Source organism: Corvus kubaryi, unplaced genomic scaffold (assembly GCF_017639235.1).
Source record: "Corvus kubaryi isolate FWS band 111438036 unplaced genomic scaffold, C.kubaryi_AGA036_p1.0 133, whole genome shotgun sequence".
NCBI classification, from domain to species: domain Eukaryota; kingdom Metazoa; phylum Chordata; class Aves; order Passeriformes; family Corvidae; genus Corvus; species Corvus kubaryi.
The window spans coordinates 31,053,574-31,072,062 of record NW_024580667.1 but is presented as its reverse complement, the minus strand read 5'-3'; the positions used below and the strand labels follow the sequence as shown (position 1 = coordinate 31,072,062).

At 39.9% G+C, this 18,489-nt stretch overlaps 1 protein-coding gene across 1 annotated transcript in view; it reads left to right on the top strand.

Moving 5' to 3' along the window:
• Positions 1-18,154, top strand: part of P2RY8 (P2Y receptor family member 8) — a 34,558-nt gene extending 16,404 nt beyond the window's left edge. Inside the window, exon 3 of the mRNA XM_042042072.1 lies at positions 13,957-18,154. Coding sequence (XP_041898006.1) covers positions 14,025-15,098 — 1,074 coding nt within the window. The 5' untranslated portion in view covers positions 13,957-14,024 and the 3' untranslated portion in view covers positions 15,099-18,154. The remainder of the gene's footprint in view (positions 1-13,956) is intronic.
• Positions 18,155-18,489: the final 335 nt, after the last annotated feature.

Sequence of the window (18,489 nt, the reverse complement as noted above, 5' to 3'; positions counted from 1 at the left end):
AACCTCCACTATTCTCAGAAAGAGAAGTGAGAAAGTAGTTGGTGCTGATCTTCCTTCACTGTGAGCTGGGGAGCAGGCTGCACTTTCAAAAGCACCATCCTGTCTCTACTCCCAGGTAGCTGAGGGCATCCTTGGGGTTTCAGAAGAGAAGGGGGCTGCTGTGGTGGCTGGGATCACATCTCAGCCACTGCCAAAGCATCAGGTGTCTGCCAGCAAAGGAGCTTCCAGAGGCAATTCTCCTTCATGATCTATCTGTGATCTACAAGATACTGAAAAAGAGAACCAAAACCTTTTGATAGGGAACTCCTCATGAGAGCCCAAGTTTCAAGCTTGCCTTTTGCTAACAAGTTTCAATTAACCAGTTGAAGTTGTAGAAATTTATTTGCAATAGTCAATAGGTCAAAGCTCTTTGTTGTCTCAATCAGGAAGGAGACCCCAGGTCAGTGCTCCTGCTGCTGTGGAGACTCAGGGTGACAGAGGCCTGAGCCAAGAGCTGCTAATTCTCATCTTGTGAGGAGCTCCCCGCTGGACCTTGAACAGCTGGTTTCCACAAGGAATCACACTTGATGTGCCTGAAGACACACATCACACCATAGTGCATTTTCCTAGTTTGATTAGGGGTACTTGAAAGGCTTTATTTCCATATTGTTTGGTGCTGATTTTTCTATCCCAAGAACATTGCTGCCACATTTACCATCCTCGTTATGTGATTAATGATGCAGTCCTCCAGTCACAGCCTTCAGCCCACGAATATTCTGTTGTGTGTTGATGCAGCTGAATTGTTTACTGGATGTGACACAAAGCTCCCAGTAATACAACAGTACCGATCCTCCAGTTGCATGGCCTGTTTTGGCAGGGCTGTAGCAGTGTGTGCCCTGGCCATACCATTCCTAACAATCACTTTCTTTCATCAGACTCCTCAGATGCCTAAATTAGGTCAGATTCCCAGCTGAAAACCAGGGCAATCAGCCTCAGCATTTTTACACTTTTGATTTAACTGGTTTTTTAATGTGTCTGGATTTTTTTGTGGCTCACTGTTGTATGTGATGTGCTTCACATATGTCACATGTAGAAACTGTTTGTCTGGTTCCTTCTTGGGCTTTATTAACACCTTCTCCAGTCCTTTTTACTAAGACTGCAGGGAATTTAATAACATTCCCACCACTAAATATGTGTCATCCTGAACTATATGCTTTTCTGTGACAGTTGGCTCTCTCTAATTTTTAGTTTAAAAACCATAACCTTAATTTTTAGTAACAGAAACCTTGCCCTATTTTAGTTTAGGTCAAACCATATTTTTCTGATGGCACCATCTGCACTAAACATTTCTTTTATTCTTAAGTGCACCTATACCATCTTTCTATGCATCTGTTGTCAAGTTACACACTGAAACTATAGGAATGTGGTAATATTTCAGACCACACCACTTAGAGATCTCTAGGGCTCCTAGCAGCCCAAATTTTGTCTCCAAAGAACTGTCTCCCACTGCTCTACTGTTATACATATCTTATTGGAGCATAACTGTACCAGTCATCAAAATTGCCTTAGAGCAGCCTAGCTCACAACCTGTTTCTAGTGGTATTCCCCAGGGGTCAGTACTGCATACAATCTTGTTCAATTTATTCATCCATGAGCTGGATGAAGGGACAGACTGTGCAGCCTCAGCAAGTTTGATGGTGATACAGAACTGGGAGGAGTGGCTGATATACCAGGGTGCTGTACTGTCAGTCTGCAAGACTTAGACAGGCTGGACTGATGGACAGAGAGGAACCTAATGAAGTTTAACAGACAGATGCAGGGTCCTGCACCTGGGGAGGAATCAACACATGCACAAGCACAGGTTGGGGGCTGATCCGCTGGGGAGAAGCTCTGTGGAGAAGGACCTGGATGCCCTGATCGACAACAAATTGTCCATGAGCCATCAGTGTGTCCTTGAGGCCAAGAAGGCCGATGGTACCCTGGGGTGCCTTAGGAAAAGCATTGCCAGCAGGTCGAGGGAGGTGATCCTGCCCCTCTAACCTGCCCTGGTGAGGTGCAACTGGAGTGCTGTGTTGACGTGCAGACAACTCATGGCAGAGACAAGGGTGTAAGGAGGTAATATATTGATTGCAGTATAGTAATGAAGTAATATATTGATTGCAGTATAGTAATGAAGATACACTTTCTCACATGGTAACCGGGAGCTGTTTTGCAAAACTTCATCCAAAAGTGGTATGCAACCTCCTTTGCTTGTATGAGTGCAATCAAATACACAGAGTGACTGACGAGATATGGATCCACACCTCTGCTTTCATTGCAAGAACGTGTTTGTTTGCCCATATGCCTAAAGATAGCAGATCACAAGATATATGTAATAGAAGTGATTATGAGATACAGAGTGTTGGCAAATGGAATACACAAAACTATCTCTATTAAGTTGGGGCTAAATACCAAGGTCATAAAAATTATAATTAAGACACTAATTTTTAGTGCACAGTTAATAAATAACACCCTTTAAAGCCCAGTGTATTCAGCAGCACTTCTTCTCAAGACAGCAAGATTTCCAGTAATGATTTGCATAACAACGAAAATAAAGATATCTCAAGACATTTTGCTAGCAATAAAGAGGAACTCAAGTAATGCCAATAAGAATCTGTTCTAATGGATTTTGGAGACTCACTCTCCCACAAAAACCAGCTGCAGAACATGTTTGACTTCTGACATTATTTCATAGGTAGCATTCATTATAATAATGTATTGGCATATATCTGACTATAGTGAGGGCACTTACATACTTCTCCAAGCAGAAAGAGTATCTTAGACAAGGATAGAATCCAATTTCTCTCTTATTTTCACATTTAAGTTATTTAAGTGCAGAGAGGACTGGAGAGGAAGACCAAACCCTGAATACCATGGCACTTGCAGTCAGGTTCAGCTGAAAAGCTGAACTTTGACTTGCTGTCTCACCTGCACTCAAGGATATTGAGAGGAATGAAGCAGATGTGTTTTCAGGGTGCTATTCCTGTTGTATCTCTTTCTATTAGTGTGACAGCTCAAGTAGTCACAAAGAAACTGGATTAAAGGTGAAGCTTTTCTTAGAAATATTTTTCTTTTTTTTCCCTTTTTATAATCTCTACTTCTTGTATGTTACCAGTCATACCTCTAACTGGTATCATCTTTCCAAGCTGAGGAGAAGTCAAGAAAAACATGTTAAGGGTTGGTCAGGGAGAAAGTAATAATACTGTTGGCTCCTTGCTCCTCCTTTCTGTGCATATACGACACTGCTTTTAAAAGTAGGTCATACCTGCTCCTGTAGGCTGCTGTTTCTGAGGTTCCTGATACCTGTGCACTGTGCCTTTGGGTAGATGAGCTCTGCACTGTTCAGGAACTTGTGAATCCATACTGTGTCCTGTGCCAGCCACAACCAGCACAGCTGCAGTTATTGATGCTCAGCTTAAGCTGTGAGAAGAGAAGCCGATTTTCAGTTCTTTCAGCAGGTGAACAAAGTGATTTTGCACAAGCTTGGAAACAATGATCTTGCTCCTACCTATGGAACATAGAGCTCCGAGGTGCTGTGCATACAACACACAGAGCTGCCTCAGACTTCACTGCGAGCTGCATGAACACCAGACTTACAGGTCTGCTCCTAAGACAAAAGTATCCTGGTCAAGCCACTGGGCCTCCATTGATTATATGATCATAATTAAAAGGCAGAATCAGCCATGGTACCCCACGATGTAGCTTGAATACTATTGAATGTTGATGGCAATGTTGAAAAATGAAGAAACTTTTTCTAGCAGAGAACCACAACCACTTATACGTGACCATATACGTGAGCAACTGAACATCACTCCGGAAAAATACAGCTCATACATAGCACAGTAGTACAATTCAGGGTTCACATTCTGAGCTGTGACAATAAGCAGTAAAAGAAACTGGGCAAAAGAAAGACCTGTGACAGTGCAAGATTTCTCATGGAGATGACCTGAGGTGAGCCCTAACCACCAGTCCCTTCCGGCCAAGCTGGAAAGGAAGCATAGTCTAAAGTGCTGGGAAATGAGCTCACATTTCCCACTGCCTTGGATCGCATACATTGCTGCCTCCTAGCCCTTTGACAGCCCAGGCCCACCTCTCCTCCTGAAATATATGCAGGCACCTATTTTCAGTGGGAATTGACAAGAGGTACAGGCAAATGGCTGAACGCAATATCAGTTCCAGTCATACCAAAGTGCCTCCAGCAGCCCATTTTTGGGTCAAAGCCTTCCAGTAAGAGGTACAGTTTGACAGGAAGCGAGGCTCATTCTTTCTGTATATCTAACTCCTCTTGCCCTTTCGGGAGCACAGAATAAGATATGCAAGAAAGCTGCACAGTGCACATCAGTTTAGCTCCTACAGAGCCCCTGGTCTCGTATTTTTCAGCCAAGACTGTTTTCACTAGTGCTGATGTGAGAATTACTCCAAACTGACATGAGAGTCAGGAGAATGCCCAGTCTGCAGGAGTTCACTGCCAGAACATTGCAGAAGGCACCTGGGGAGAGAGCAGAGTGGTCAGTCTAGTACGTGGCCTGCCAGTAAGGGCTAAATGGTATGTGCTGAGCAAGGACTACAGCAGGACCAGAAGACAAAATAATTTTTATTCTGAGTCCTTATGATCATGTAAAACTGACTGTGGGTTTCAACACACAGGTGGAAGAAGATGGATACAGGTAAAACAATTCATTTGATCCTATCCTGTTCCAATTCATTTTCACACAGAAGCTGACCTGGTTATTTAAAAGTACCAGCTGAGTGATTCAAGTGTGAAAGGGGTCAATTATGTTTTAGTGAACTAGTCCAGATTTTGACAGAATCTAGGCAATTATGGGTCTCCAGGAAATTGGGATCTGAATCAACAGGATATTTAAAACAGGCTGGAATCAGCTTCAAACACCTGCATTTACTGTGACTATGTATGCAAATATTGCAGTCACTGGAGATTCACCCAGTACAGTAAACACTTTCCAACTCATCCTAAAATAGATACTTAGATTTCTATGGATGATAAATCCATAGCTGTAGCAAAGACCAGGCAGGAAAGCCCACCTATACCCAAATCCTGCCACTTAGTACTACTGCTGTGGAAAGAGTTTTGCATTTTCATGTTCCTCCTACTTAATAGGAGGAACAATAATTCATCCTGTATTTTTACAAGTCATCAGTTGTTATGGATCCAGCACAGGCTTTTTGAGACACGTCTATTTATCTAGGAGGTAGAAAGATGTTTTGAATGTACTGAGACCAACTAGTGGAAGCAGTGGAAGAAGGCCCATCTGAAGACAGCTTACATGCTCAACCAAGTTATTTGATACATCCCTAAAAATATTGCTTCCAATTTCTGGCCCCAGTACATTATATGGATGTTAGAATTACTCTACATGTTTTGCTCAAAACATTTCCCAAATACCACACCAAATTATCCTTCCAAGTACACCTGCAAAACTTGGTGGCCTGTCCTGTGTATGAGCTCCATCATAAGCTGAATTGATCAACAGCTACAGACCTTCATATCCTTAGTGCAAGTATGAGAAAAAACAATATCTGAGGTTCTTTCCTTTTTTTTTCTTCTTCCTTTTATTTATTTTTTTTTTTTAATCTCTAAAGATAATCTTCAAGAGCACTCAGGCAACTCTACCTCAATTCCTTTGTGGACTGAATAGGAGAGGAAACGCAGAGAGCTTCACAGAAAAGAGAGATGAAAAGATAGAAAGTACAGATTTCAAATAGAATATATATACACACATATGCTTATACATGTGTATATTTATATATATTTGCTTGCTGTAAAATGCCAGTTGGACCATACAGATTCAGTGTAAGACCACCAAGTTTCTCAAGATTGAGGAATTCTCTCTTAGGAATCTGTCATATTGCCTACCACAAATGCCTTGTGCCAATAAACTATTAAATTCTTTTCCTGGAATTTGAGGTCAGAAGGGAAATGATCAACTACACTTTTCCTCTGACTCTCACAACAGCTATGTGAGGCAATTACTTGTAGAGGGAAGTAGTTACTGACCAGAAGTCATTCTCTGTCAATCCTGGATACAGATAATATTTAAAGTTATAAAGGAAATCAGTTCATGTGTTATTTAAATTTCAATTAGATCAGGTATTTCTGTGGTCAAAGTTCTATAAAAACATGTCTCTTCACCATCTTGCCACAAGTCAAGGCCAAGGTACCTGCAGGAGGGCCCTCTGGCACAGGATAACTCCACACTATGCAGGATGTCTGCCAGAGTAGTTAAAAGGAGGTTTACAAGCTGGCTGTTCATGGCCATGCACCATCTGACAAACACAGCAGTCCGTTTAAGTGGAGGTTCCCTGCCAGGAATCAGCAGTTTCAGGAACTGCTTGCATGGCTCTTCCTCCCTGTGCAAGACAGCATTGTTTCACCCAGAGGCAAGTTACCTTGTGTTGTTGGGAAATACGAGTATGTATATGGGCAGTGATCACAGAGTGTCCTATAGAACGAATTCCTGAGCTGTTATGTTGAACTCTTCTGTTGCCTTAGCTTTTCTAATCTTGTTTAAAATATCAGTCTTCAAAAAATTGAGCTTAAAAAGTCTGCTTATGTAGGAAAGACCAACATATATGTAATATTCTAGCAATTAGCCCCTACATTGGAACCTCTTTAAATCCCATTTAGGATGCTTACTCTGGCTGAAATTTAAACCAGCCTAAAAAATCTATCAGTAGAGTTACACAGCTTGGGTTTCAACTGACCTAAGGTTTTGCTCATAGCATTTTTATAAGCTGCCTTGCACACTGATAAAGAAAATTGCAAACTGCTTTATTTTGTAATCTAACTAGCACTTGAACTGTAAAATCATACTTTAGATGCTGAGAGTTGTCAATACTGGCCCACAGACTTACTATTTCCAAGAACCTGACTACTGCAGAAATAAACTTTTAAAGACCACATTGATGAGTTTCGCTCTGAACTGGCTTATTGACACAGATGACAGTGGCTGTGTTTATGCAAATCATACTTAAATTAGGGTGAATGTTGCTAACACCAGCACAGAATCCTGACTTTGCTGATTTATAGTTAGAAAAGGTGAAGATTCAAGTGAACTAAAATTCAACTATCAGCAAAACTGCATAGTCCACGACAGACACAGGAAATCTGAAAGTAGACTTGTACAGTTAATTTTACTACTTAGCTAGTTCTGAAGATTCAGTGCAGTATTTGCTTGTGGAGTTTCTTTGTCTTTCATCTGTATATTTAAAATTCACAGTAAGAATTTTCTGGTTCAATCTTGGAAACTGCCTGCTTGCACTCTGTCAGGCTGGAGAACAGAAGCACTCCCTAGTAGGCAGAAATGACAGCATTATTTTTCTTCACTTTTGAATAAAGTGGTTTTTCTTTGCAGTGATACAGCTAACATGCTCTAACAGGTGGAGGTATGCACCCCTCCACTGCATGAAAGCTGGTAATGCTCCTATATTTTCCTGCTGAAAAAATAGAGGGGTTTTTACCTCTCAATGTGAAACCCTTGTGGAGAGAAGACACTCTTGTCTTACCTTGCCCTGACTGTTTGAGGTCAGAGCTATAACCACCATAGGGTTTGCTTTGTCTGGGTGTACTGAGATAAAGACTGACATTTGTCTCTGAAAGAGTTTTTGATTAATATAATGATTATAGTGTAACTTTTTCATTGTAAAAAATATGCCAACTTTTGCAGTGAAGGAATACGTATGGTTTACTTATGTCCTTTATCTGAGTTATCTATGGCATGGAAGGCCAGGAATATCAGAACTAGTTGGATGCTCTCAGTTTGTTTTGTTTTGTTTTGTTTTGCTTGGTAATACTTGCACACACAAGCTCACAGAGGTTAGAAGTGTCATTTCCCAAATGTATTTCTTCTTAAAAGAAGGTAAGCTACAACACCAAATAATGCCTGTGTGATAACATAACTACAGGCTTGGCAACAGTTTCTGACCTTTGTAATAATGATGCTCAGAACAAAACCATAGGAAAACAATTGGCTAGACGAACAAGAAAGCCCAAATACAAAGAAATTTCTTAAAAGACTTGGGTTCACATCTTCACGAAGTGAACCAAGATCTTGGCTTTTAGAGATGTAGAGATGTAACCCTGCAAGCTAAAATTTGCATGAAAGTTTATTGCAAGTGTGAGAAAGAACCATCAAGACAAAACCTGCAGCCTCTTTCGGTAAGGCCCACGTTCAGTTTAGGAAACATTCAATCGGGGATGAACTCATTTACATTCCTCAGTTTGGTGAACTTGAACATTTGCAGAAGTGTTTCTCTGAATCGCATGAATGGTGCTTTAGGAACTGTACTTGAGAAGTGTTACAAAAGTGCACTTTTTCTTCTTGTTCCTCATATTAAAACCCCTTACTCTATCTAAGTATCAAAGTGTTTGTCACTTTTCCCACAGCTCGAGATTACTGACTCTTGGCTCCTTGCCTTCCTGACTCCTTCTTCTCCTCATACTCAGTCTACAATAGAAATTAAGCATTTGTTTTATGTGCTTTTACTCACTTCACTCATCTCAGTAGTAATTCAGACAGTCCAGGAGGGGTTGAAAACCCAGCAGGAGCTCTGTACTGAGAATCCATAAGTTTTCTCCAGTTTTATCTACAGTTAGGTAGACATAAACTATCTTAATTCTTTAGCTCTTGTTACTGCTTTGTAATAGTATTAAACTGAGTAAGTAAAAAAACCCCATAAAAATATTCTAAAAAGCAGTCTTTTAAGAAAAAACAAAATACATTCTTCAGCTACACTTGAAGAAAAACTATTAAGAGGATTTTTCTAAGTGCTTACAATAAAATCTGTGCTTTCACTTTGCTTCATTCTGAATCTATTTGCAATTGAGTTGAAATAGCATTTCAGCTTATTTTTCCTGTAATCTGAAGCATGCCATCCTACACTCTTCAGCTAGAAGGGTGTCTTTCTAAAAGTGTACCAATATCAAAGAGTTTATTCCACAAGAACTTTTTTCTCTATGCAATACCGCTTTGACAGGTAGTGAACCAAAAATTATGAAACACAATAGATTTTGAAAGGCTTTCTGCTGCATGATATATTTTGAGATTTATTTTTCCATCTCAAATTACAAAACAGATCTCAAAAGTTTTTATAAATTGGCAATTCCCATTTTGACTTTGCTCATGGGCTTTTCAGTCTTTTTCACAGGTGCACTTGACATTGACAACAGGAAGATAACAGATGTAAGAGAGAAAACACATCAGTTTAATTTAGCAGTTCTCTAAAAATAGAGACATCTCTACGGTTACCCTTCCATTGCAAAGAAATAACATAGATATCTTGTGATTTTTTTACTGTTTGATTTTTAGTATACCCTTTAATGTTTTATTTATCATCTTTTGTCAATTGAAGGGAAAGAAATCACTATTCCTGTCAGAAGAGTGTTAAGCAACTATCACCTTAGCTTATGGTTACAGCTTGGATGAAAACCTGATGCCACTGAATTTCCAACTGAGTTTTCTGTGCCGAGTGCCATGAGCCAGTGAGTACAAAGAGTAGTGAAAAAATCCTACATGGATTTAGCGAGTATTACTCCAGAGGTTGTTTAGTACTTAATATGAGACTAATATACATCCATCCACTAAATATTTCAGAAACAAGGCAAGCAGAATAGGTTAACATTTCTCCTTCTATGTCAGAAGCTTGAGGACTGATGTAAATGTCAATAACACTGGATCATGTCACTTGAAGAATCCTTATTGAGTTTTTGTTTCAGTCTATCTTTATGTCCATTGGTCTGTCATATTTTAAATATAGCTCTCCCAAAACCAAAGCAAAACCATGTATTTCCAACAGGGAAATTTATGTAACAGAACTATATTTTTACAGATTATGCATATGAAACCATATCTTAGAGTGGATGTTTTAAAATCCATTCAAGCTTCACTGATTCAAATTGTGTTTGAAACCTGAAATTGAAAGGAAACAACTCATAAAAAGTAAGAGAACTCTAACTCTAAACCTCTAAAGAGAGCATCTTTTCTCTCTTGATGTATTACATTTTCAAATTAAACCACAAGAGATAGACAGAGATTGTCGGTGCAGTGAGGGAAGGACACAAAATTAACCTGAACAAGATGAAAATGTAAACACAGCATTGACTAAACCCCAATAGATGCAGCAATGGGAGTGGTAAAGTACATTGAAATGGTACATTGTGGTTCCAGCAGCTTAACCTGGTGTCATGGTTTCACCCCAGCCAGCAGCCAAGCCCCACACAGTCGCTTGCTCAGCCCCCACTAGGCAGGATTGGGGAGAGATTGAAAGGGTAAAAGGAAGAAAACTTGTGGGCTGAGACAAAGACAATTTAATAGGGAAAGCAAAAGCCATGCACACAAGCAAAGCAGAACAAGGAATGAATTTGCTGTTTCCCATGGGTTGACAGGTGTTCAGCCATCTCCAGGAAAGCAGAGCCTCATCACATGAAAGGGTTACTTGGGAAGACAAACACCATCACTCCAAATGGTCCCTCCTTATTCCCTCTACTTTATATACTGGTAATGATATTGTATAGTATGGAATATCCCTTTGGTCAGTTTGGGTCACCTTTGGTCTGTCTGTGCCTCCTCTCACTCTCTCATGTAGCCCCAAATTTCTTGCCAGCGTGGCACTACAAAAAGCAGTGTGGTGGCTCTGTGTAAGCCCTGCTCAGCAATAACAAAAATATCTCTCTATTGTCAACTCTGTGTTCAGCAAAAATCCAAAACATAGTCTCATATCAGCCACTGTGAAGAAAATTATCCCAGCCAAACCCCACACTGCTGGGCATTTAAAAAGCAAATTATTACAAGTAAGGGTGAATCAGAGCAGAAATTTCATCTAGTCCAGGCTTTCCTGACAAGAAATTTGGGTTTAGATCCTGAGAGAACCTGGCAAAAGGAAAAACGAAATTGGGAGGAGGATTTTCTGTACTCCACATTTCCCCAAGAGACTAACTGCCCTCAAGAATGACATGTGACATCAGTCTTGTGAGCTTTGCATGCCCCCTTCTCCCCTGCAGAAGACTCTAAAGGAACCACCACAGCATTCTTCTTTTGCTCATTGTGATGGACATCTTTATTACTGAAAACCATGTCAAGGAGACCTGGGTAGGTCTTTTTGGAGAACTCTTCTAGGCACATAACCACAAAGTCTGGTGTCCTTCAACTTCAAGAGGTGCCTACATATGGAGGTACTTATGTTTTATTGACAGTAGCGTTCTACGAGTGCATAAAATTTGCCTTTAGCCAGGCCATGAATGCTGACACTGCTTTGCATTCAGCAGCACCTATGAGTGCATTTTTTTATCTCCTTCTTATCAAGATGTACTCTCAGAAAAAGCAAGTACAAAAGAAAATACATTTGAGATTAACACAAACTAAAATGTAAGACATATTAGATAGCTTTATGACCAGTGTGACAGATTTAATGGAAATTTTCACCTATACTCCTACCTCCCCAAGTACCTGTAATTTCTATAGGAGTAGTATCTAGGGGCCTGTGACAGCAAATACCTTTCACTTGCAAAGGTATATTATTAGAGCTCTGTGAATACTCTGATACAGACAACAATTTTCTGTTTGTTTTGAGAAGTACTAAGTTGTTAGGCACAAAGGGGTGCTACTTGAGAAGGATTTTTGAGGCAACAGACTTAATGAATAAGTATTTGCTATGGTAAGACATAGACAGATGAGTTGAAATAGAAAGCATTAAGGCTTTTTCCCCAAGAGTTATGTGACAATGAGAGCTTTTTCAAGTTAGCCTGAAAAATGAAGAATTAGTTTAATTCTTGATATAGCTCCCCTGACAAGAACTGAATTTCATTTGCAACAGATTTGGCTCAAAGGGCTTTTTGCAATTGTGCCCATTTGATGATCACTTCACTACTTCGCTCTGTGTCATGTGCATGATATATGTACATCTCTGACATCTTTGCAATTCCTATTTTCTTTTTCCTTTTTCTAGGCTTCCAACAACTCAGCTGGAAGCAACATTAGTCAATATCACTTTCTTGATACTGACTCTCACCACTTCTGAATATTTTTATCTGACATTTGAAGCACTATGTCACATAGATCAGATCAAGAAAGAACCTCACTAAGCCCCCACTGAGCAGCTTGCTGCTGTAGCTGTACCTTTTTCTGGATTTGCACTTGGGTTTTTCTGAGTTGATTATCTCTTTACTGCACTGCAGCCTCCAGTAGAGACTTCACATTTGCCAGGTCTCAGGAACCACCAATGGTTCATAAAGCTTTTCAGTAAAAGCCTCTCTCAGAAAGCACAGTTTTTGGCAGAATAGTTGATTCCAGCTATAGAGTTTCCCAGCACCATGGGCTGGGCTCTTTGAGGGACTGACCAGCTACACTGCTCATGGTCTATGACCACACAAATTAAAGGTCTTTTTTAACAAGATATGATGTTAAGTGACACCAACTGGCACCTCTGTTTTTTTAGCTAACCTCCTACAGCAGGGCTGTCTTGCAACAAGATGCTTGGAATGAACGGTGCAGGTGATGAGAGTCCACAAGGGAGTGGGCCTGAACCCACTCTCTGCCTGTTATTAAACAGCAGAGATGTGCCCACAGTTATTGTCTGACTCGGCCTGGCACCTCTTCAGCCCTTACCGTAACTCTTCACAGAACCTACCACAGATCTCTCCTTTGCCTTTCTGGGCATTCGTTGCCATTTCTTCACTTTTTCAACACTACTTTTGTGAAACTGCCTCTCTGTACTTGCAGCTTAACGAAAGCAAGCACACAAGTAGCACATTGAGGCATGGGTTCTTTCCTGCAGCTGCTGAATGCTACTACGCTGCTTGAAATAAACAGGCTAAACCATGAGCTATTGCATCTGCCAAGAAAGATCTGTGTAAACCAGACAGTGAAAGCATAGGTTTGCTTTGCAGACTGCAAAACTGAAACTAATTTTGCAGAATTACAGATGATGCAAATAAGACAGCTGCAAACAGAACGTTTTTAAATAACTTACATTTTGCAGAAACTGAAGCTCAATAGTTTTTCTTCTTGGTAGAAGGAAGCTTCTCCAGCCTGTAAACCAGTCCGGCAACTGCAATCTGTCCCTGGTTCTCATGGTTTTTTTCCTTACATTCTGTTTATATTATAAATATAGCAAGAGTCACTGAATGCATGTTCTCCTTTCCCTAAGCTGAAAACAAATGAAAAAAAATTTTAAATCCAGCCCTTACTTGAAATGGATCACTCTTTAGTTGCGGGGGGGGAAGGTCAGAAGATACTGTGCATTACAGAAATCAAGGTCATGACATCTAGAGTAGATATGATGGATTTAGCTCATGAAGAATCTATGGACTAGTGATCACATGCAGACATCAATTGAATTTCAACTTGTGATATGTGATTTTCTTTATATTACAGTAACATAGGAGGTGTGATAATGAATAGACTGCAGAGCAGTCTGGATAGGAGGGATTGATGGGCCAAGGTCAATGGTGTGAGGTTCAATAAGGCAAAATTCCAAGTCCTGCACTTGGGTCACAAGAACCCCAAGCAGCACTACAGGTTTGGGGCAGAGTGGCTGGGAAGCTGCCCAGTGAAAAAGAACCTGGGGGTGCTGGTTAACAGCAATCAGTGCTATGATTTAATTGACATGTGGTGTTTGCTCAAAGGCTGGACTCTGTGATCTTGGAGGTCTTTTCCAACCTTAATAATTCTATGATTCTAAGTATCAGAAAACCATTCAGCAGGGGAAAGGTAGCTGTTCCAAGATAGGAAGAAGTGAGACTGGTAAAATATTATGATGATTTGGAGGGAGGCAAGAATTTTCAGAAAGTAATTTTAATGGATTCAGTGCATTCAGAGACAATCTGTCAAACTAAAGAATTTTTGTTAGTTGATTAATAGAGGAATTTTGTTCTTAATTTCTGTTTTGACATTTTGCTTTTCTCACTTGACATTTCTCCTCTAGGTTTTCAAGCCAAGTTTTCATGACACGATCCAGCTGGCTTACAGGGATCAACAACCCACTTGTGAATAATGGTTAAAAACGAATCCCACCTGGACGTTTTGACGCTGGCAATGCTCCAGAATAAAACTGTCTCCATCACCCTCCCAGTTGTGTATACAGTGGTGGCTCTAATCAGCATCCCTGGCAACTTGTTCTCCCTTTGGGTGCTCTGCAGTCACATCAAACCGAAAACACCTTCTGTTATCTTCATGATCAACTTAAGCATCACAGACCTTATGCTGGCCTGCTGTTTTCCCTTCCAGATTATTTATCACATCCAAAACAATGACTGGACATTTGGCAAGACTCTTTGCAGCCTTGTGACAGTGATGTTCTACACCAACATGTATTCTTCCATACTGACCATGACCTTTATCAGCATGGAGCGGTACATGGGTGTGGTACACCCCTTGAAGCTGATCAAGTGGAGAAGAAAAAGGTATGCCTTGGCTGCCTGCCTAGCTATGTGGATTTTCTTGCTACTAGCCTTCTACCCACTAGAAACTACAGATCTGACCTATGAAGTGAAAGAATTAGGGATTATAACCTGTTTTGATGTCCTAAAATGGGATATGCTGCCCACCTTTGCAGCTTGGGTAGCCTTTCTCCTCACTTTATTCATTTTGCTCTTCCTGATCCCTTTTATTGTAACAGTTGGATGCTACATTGGTATCATTAGGAAGCTAATTCAGACATCGAGCAGATATGGTAATAAGCAGAAGACTAGATCCATATACCTGGCAACAATTGTCCTTCTGGTGTTCATCACTTGCTTTGCCCCCAATAACTTCATCCTACTTGCACATATGATCAGCCGCCTATTTTACAACAGCAGTTTGTACCCTGCCTACAAGCTCACCTTGTGCCTCAGTTGCCTCAACAACTGCATAGACCCCTTCATTTATTATTTTGCATCAAAAGAATTTTACCAGAAATTCATGCAATTGTTTTGCCCTACGGTGCTGCTCAGCGACAGCTTGGAAAACAGAAGGGAAAGTTTATTCTCTGGCAGGACCATGTCAGTCAGATCAATGTCAAGTGGACCTATGGATGGGTTAGAGGGAGTAAAGGTCAATTTGCAAAGGCAGGAAAGCATTTTTTAGCTTTAGATATTCCCAGAAGAAAGACACCTGTGAAACTCATGAGTAGACACAGAAGACATTTCCTTTTGAATGGCCATGCTCAAAATACCTTGCTCCAGTGACAGAACTCAAGCTATACTTAAATTGCACTTCAGCATTTTCTGATTAGAAATGGAAGTCCTAAAGGAACGGAGTTTATTCAAGAAGGCACTGAAGCAAATCCAACAGGGTTAGCCTGGAAATAGCCTTGCTGCATAAGACCAAGGGATAGGTTTAGAACAAAAGTCACTCTCAGGTTGTATGATAGTTAACCAAAGACTTATGATTCTCAGTGAATGTGAAATACTACTGTACATGAATTAGAGCATACACCAAAGCTGGTTTGGGAGTTGTTTTTCTAAGAAATGTGCTAATCTTTGGTTTTGTTTTTACTATATTTTTTTCTCTCTTGTATTTCTATAAAAGAAAGAATAAAAGTAGCATGGCATTTTACCATTAATGCATAATGCACAGCCACTGTGAATTCACCACAATACTCACCCAACTGCTTATCAGAGTCAAACCACACTGACACTTGAAAAGGTTAGGTTGACTCATATTATTTATTTCAATTCTATACAGCAAAACATCTCATACAATGAAAGGAAAGCTACAACTAACAACGTTTGCAAATACTTCTGCATTTCTTGAAGTTATTAATTTCTCAGGACTGTGGTGAGCATTTTTTTTAAGGAAACAGACTTTCCCACATTAACCTGTTACAGTACCAGTGCTGCTTGTATGTGGTTAGTATCAACTGGACATTTTCACCAGTTCACTGTTGGCTATGCATAGAAGAACCATCCCCTCAGCACACTTTAGCTTTACACAGTGCCTGGGGAGTGAGCTTTCCTTCCTTACAGAGATGGTGTGGATTAGAAACCAGATTTTCAGCTGGATAAATGAAAGTTCAACCACAGACTGGAGAGTGATTCTGTGCCAGCAGAAACCAGCTGAAAACTTTTCACGATGGCCAGATGTCAGAAACTGACTTCTTTCAGGCAGACAAAAAGAAAGAAGAAAAGAAAGAAGAAAATAAGTCTTGAGAATGGGAGCTGTACCAAACATCCTGAAAAAAGCTATGGCAGGTAGATTGAGCAGTCGCGTATTTGGAACCCTTCTCTGAAATATCTTTCTACAGCTTGTTTGCATATTCCATGCCATGTGTAATTCTTTTCACCTCTCAACAAATGCCTGTGTGCTTGGAAAGAGAAGTGCTACAGAAGTTGCACTGAGAATAGACAAAAGAAAAGCTTTTCTTGTAATACTTACAGCTCTTTACCTACATTTGACCTTCATGGACAGAGGAGAGCCACAAACCACCTGAGAACACCGGGCAAGTTCCCCTCACAAGCAAGGCAAAGCTATTCCATATTTTGCTGTGCTGCAACTCCATCCAACACTGAGGAGGAAGCTGTCTGCAGCGTTGTGGATAGTTGGTTCAGACATCACATGCTGCACTGATTCCTGAGCTCCTGTGCCTAAGTAATAGGCAACAGCCAAGGCCCTTAAAATCTGCCATTTTTCTTTGGGTATCTCATGATTAAAATATAATTTTCCACCACTAATTACCACGACTTTCTTCACAATGTTGTGGAAAACCACAACATGCACAGTGAGATATTTGAATGTCCTATCTTCTGCTAAAGTATTGTCAGGTTTTGGAGCAGAATAAATGTGAGTGGACCTAGGACTACCGTTTACAAGGCAATGTGAACATTCAATGCTTCGTGGCATTTCACAGTGTTAGTTTTAATTGATCTGCACATTTTCTGTGTACAAGGCCAACCTTAGTGATATGTAACCCACCTAAACTCTCCCATCAATTTGCCTGGAAGCTACCTTTCACTATTAATTTTCACATGATTCCAGCTTTCTCACTATCACAATTGTTTAGTTGTTTTCTGCATTTTGTTGTGGCAGAAACTTTTTTTGAAGTTTATACTGAAATCTCTCTCATTTTTCTTTTTTTAACATCAAAATATTTTTACATTGAAAGCCTTTATTTCTCCTACATCTAATGCAGACTTTGTTTTATCTTGAACATGGTCCTCAAGTGCATAGTCCCTCCTAAAATATGCTGCAAAGTGCCTGAACTGTAACTGACACAAAATAGAGCCAAAAGGGCAGAAACCTTGCACTTTGGACATCAACTGCTATATTTTAAAAAATAGTTAATTGTTCCTTTTTCAGGAGAAAAAAGATGCTCACAGCTGACTGAAAATATTCCCTCCAGCCTCATGCAGCTCTTCATAACCCTTCATCTCTCTTCTGACAATGTTTAGAAAGGAACAGGAAGGATGCCTCATTCAAGTACACTTCATGCCATTTCACTAACTAGCCTCTAGTTAGCTCAGATTCCTCTTTGGGTCAGTGGCATTGTTCCTTGAGAAAGGAATATAAAAATGAACCCAGCAACAGCAATCCTTCGAGTCTGATGGTGTATACTGTGAAGCCTTGGAGAATTTTTATTAGAGAGACGAGAATAAATTATTATTAAAAGTGGCCCATCATACTGTTCTTTAATCCTGGAAACATATTCTTCTGGGACATCATAAGAATAATGACTTCTACCCTCCCTGATCAGTGGGTGTGAGTTGACATCTATATATATAAACATATAAATTCATACACATATATGTACATTGCAATTTGTGAGGTTATTGAGAAGTTCATATCCAAACTACCCTCAGTTTGGGGAATATGAGCCCTGGGCAGCTTGCTTACTTGTAAGCATTACTGTGTAGTTAATGTAATTTTATTGAAAAGACAAGATATAAAGGCTTCTGTTTATTTTTGGGGTTGGGAGGGGAGTTTGTGTTTTGTTTTGTTTTTTTAATTAATGTATAGAAATTTAATCTATGAATGCGCTTGAACTTTTTTGTACATATAATGATAATAATTAAAAAAATAGAAAAAAGAACATGATTTAAGATTCATTCCCTTGTTTTTACCTACCATGTGTGAAAAACTTCCAAACATAGAAGAGGGCAGGGAAATCAAGTTATGAAATAAAATTAGTCTCTTTCTCATTGTTATTGTGGGGTTTTTTTCAGGTTTTCACGTTTGTTTATATATATATTAGAAGTTCACATAAAGCCCCTTCACAAAATTTTTAAAAGTATCAATACTTTAATGAGATGTTGGCTAACTTGAATCCTTCTCCTTGCCCAATAGGTGCACCAATACAAATATTTTTTAATTTCTATGCATTTCTGAAGTAGCCTAGCCCTCAGAGCCTGTCCCACCCCCAGCCTGGAGCAGGGCATTGGAGGAAACTGGGAAGGGACAGTCAGAATCAGTAGTCATGGAATCAAAGAATCATAGAATATCTCAAGTTGGAAGGGACCCACAAGGATCATTGAGTCCAACT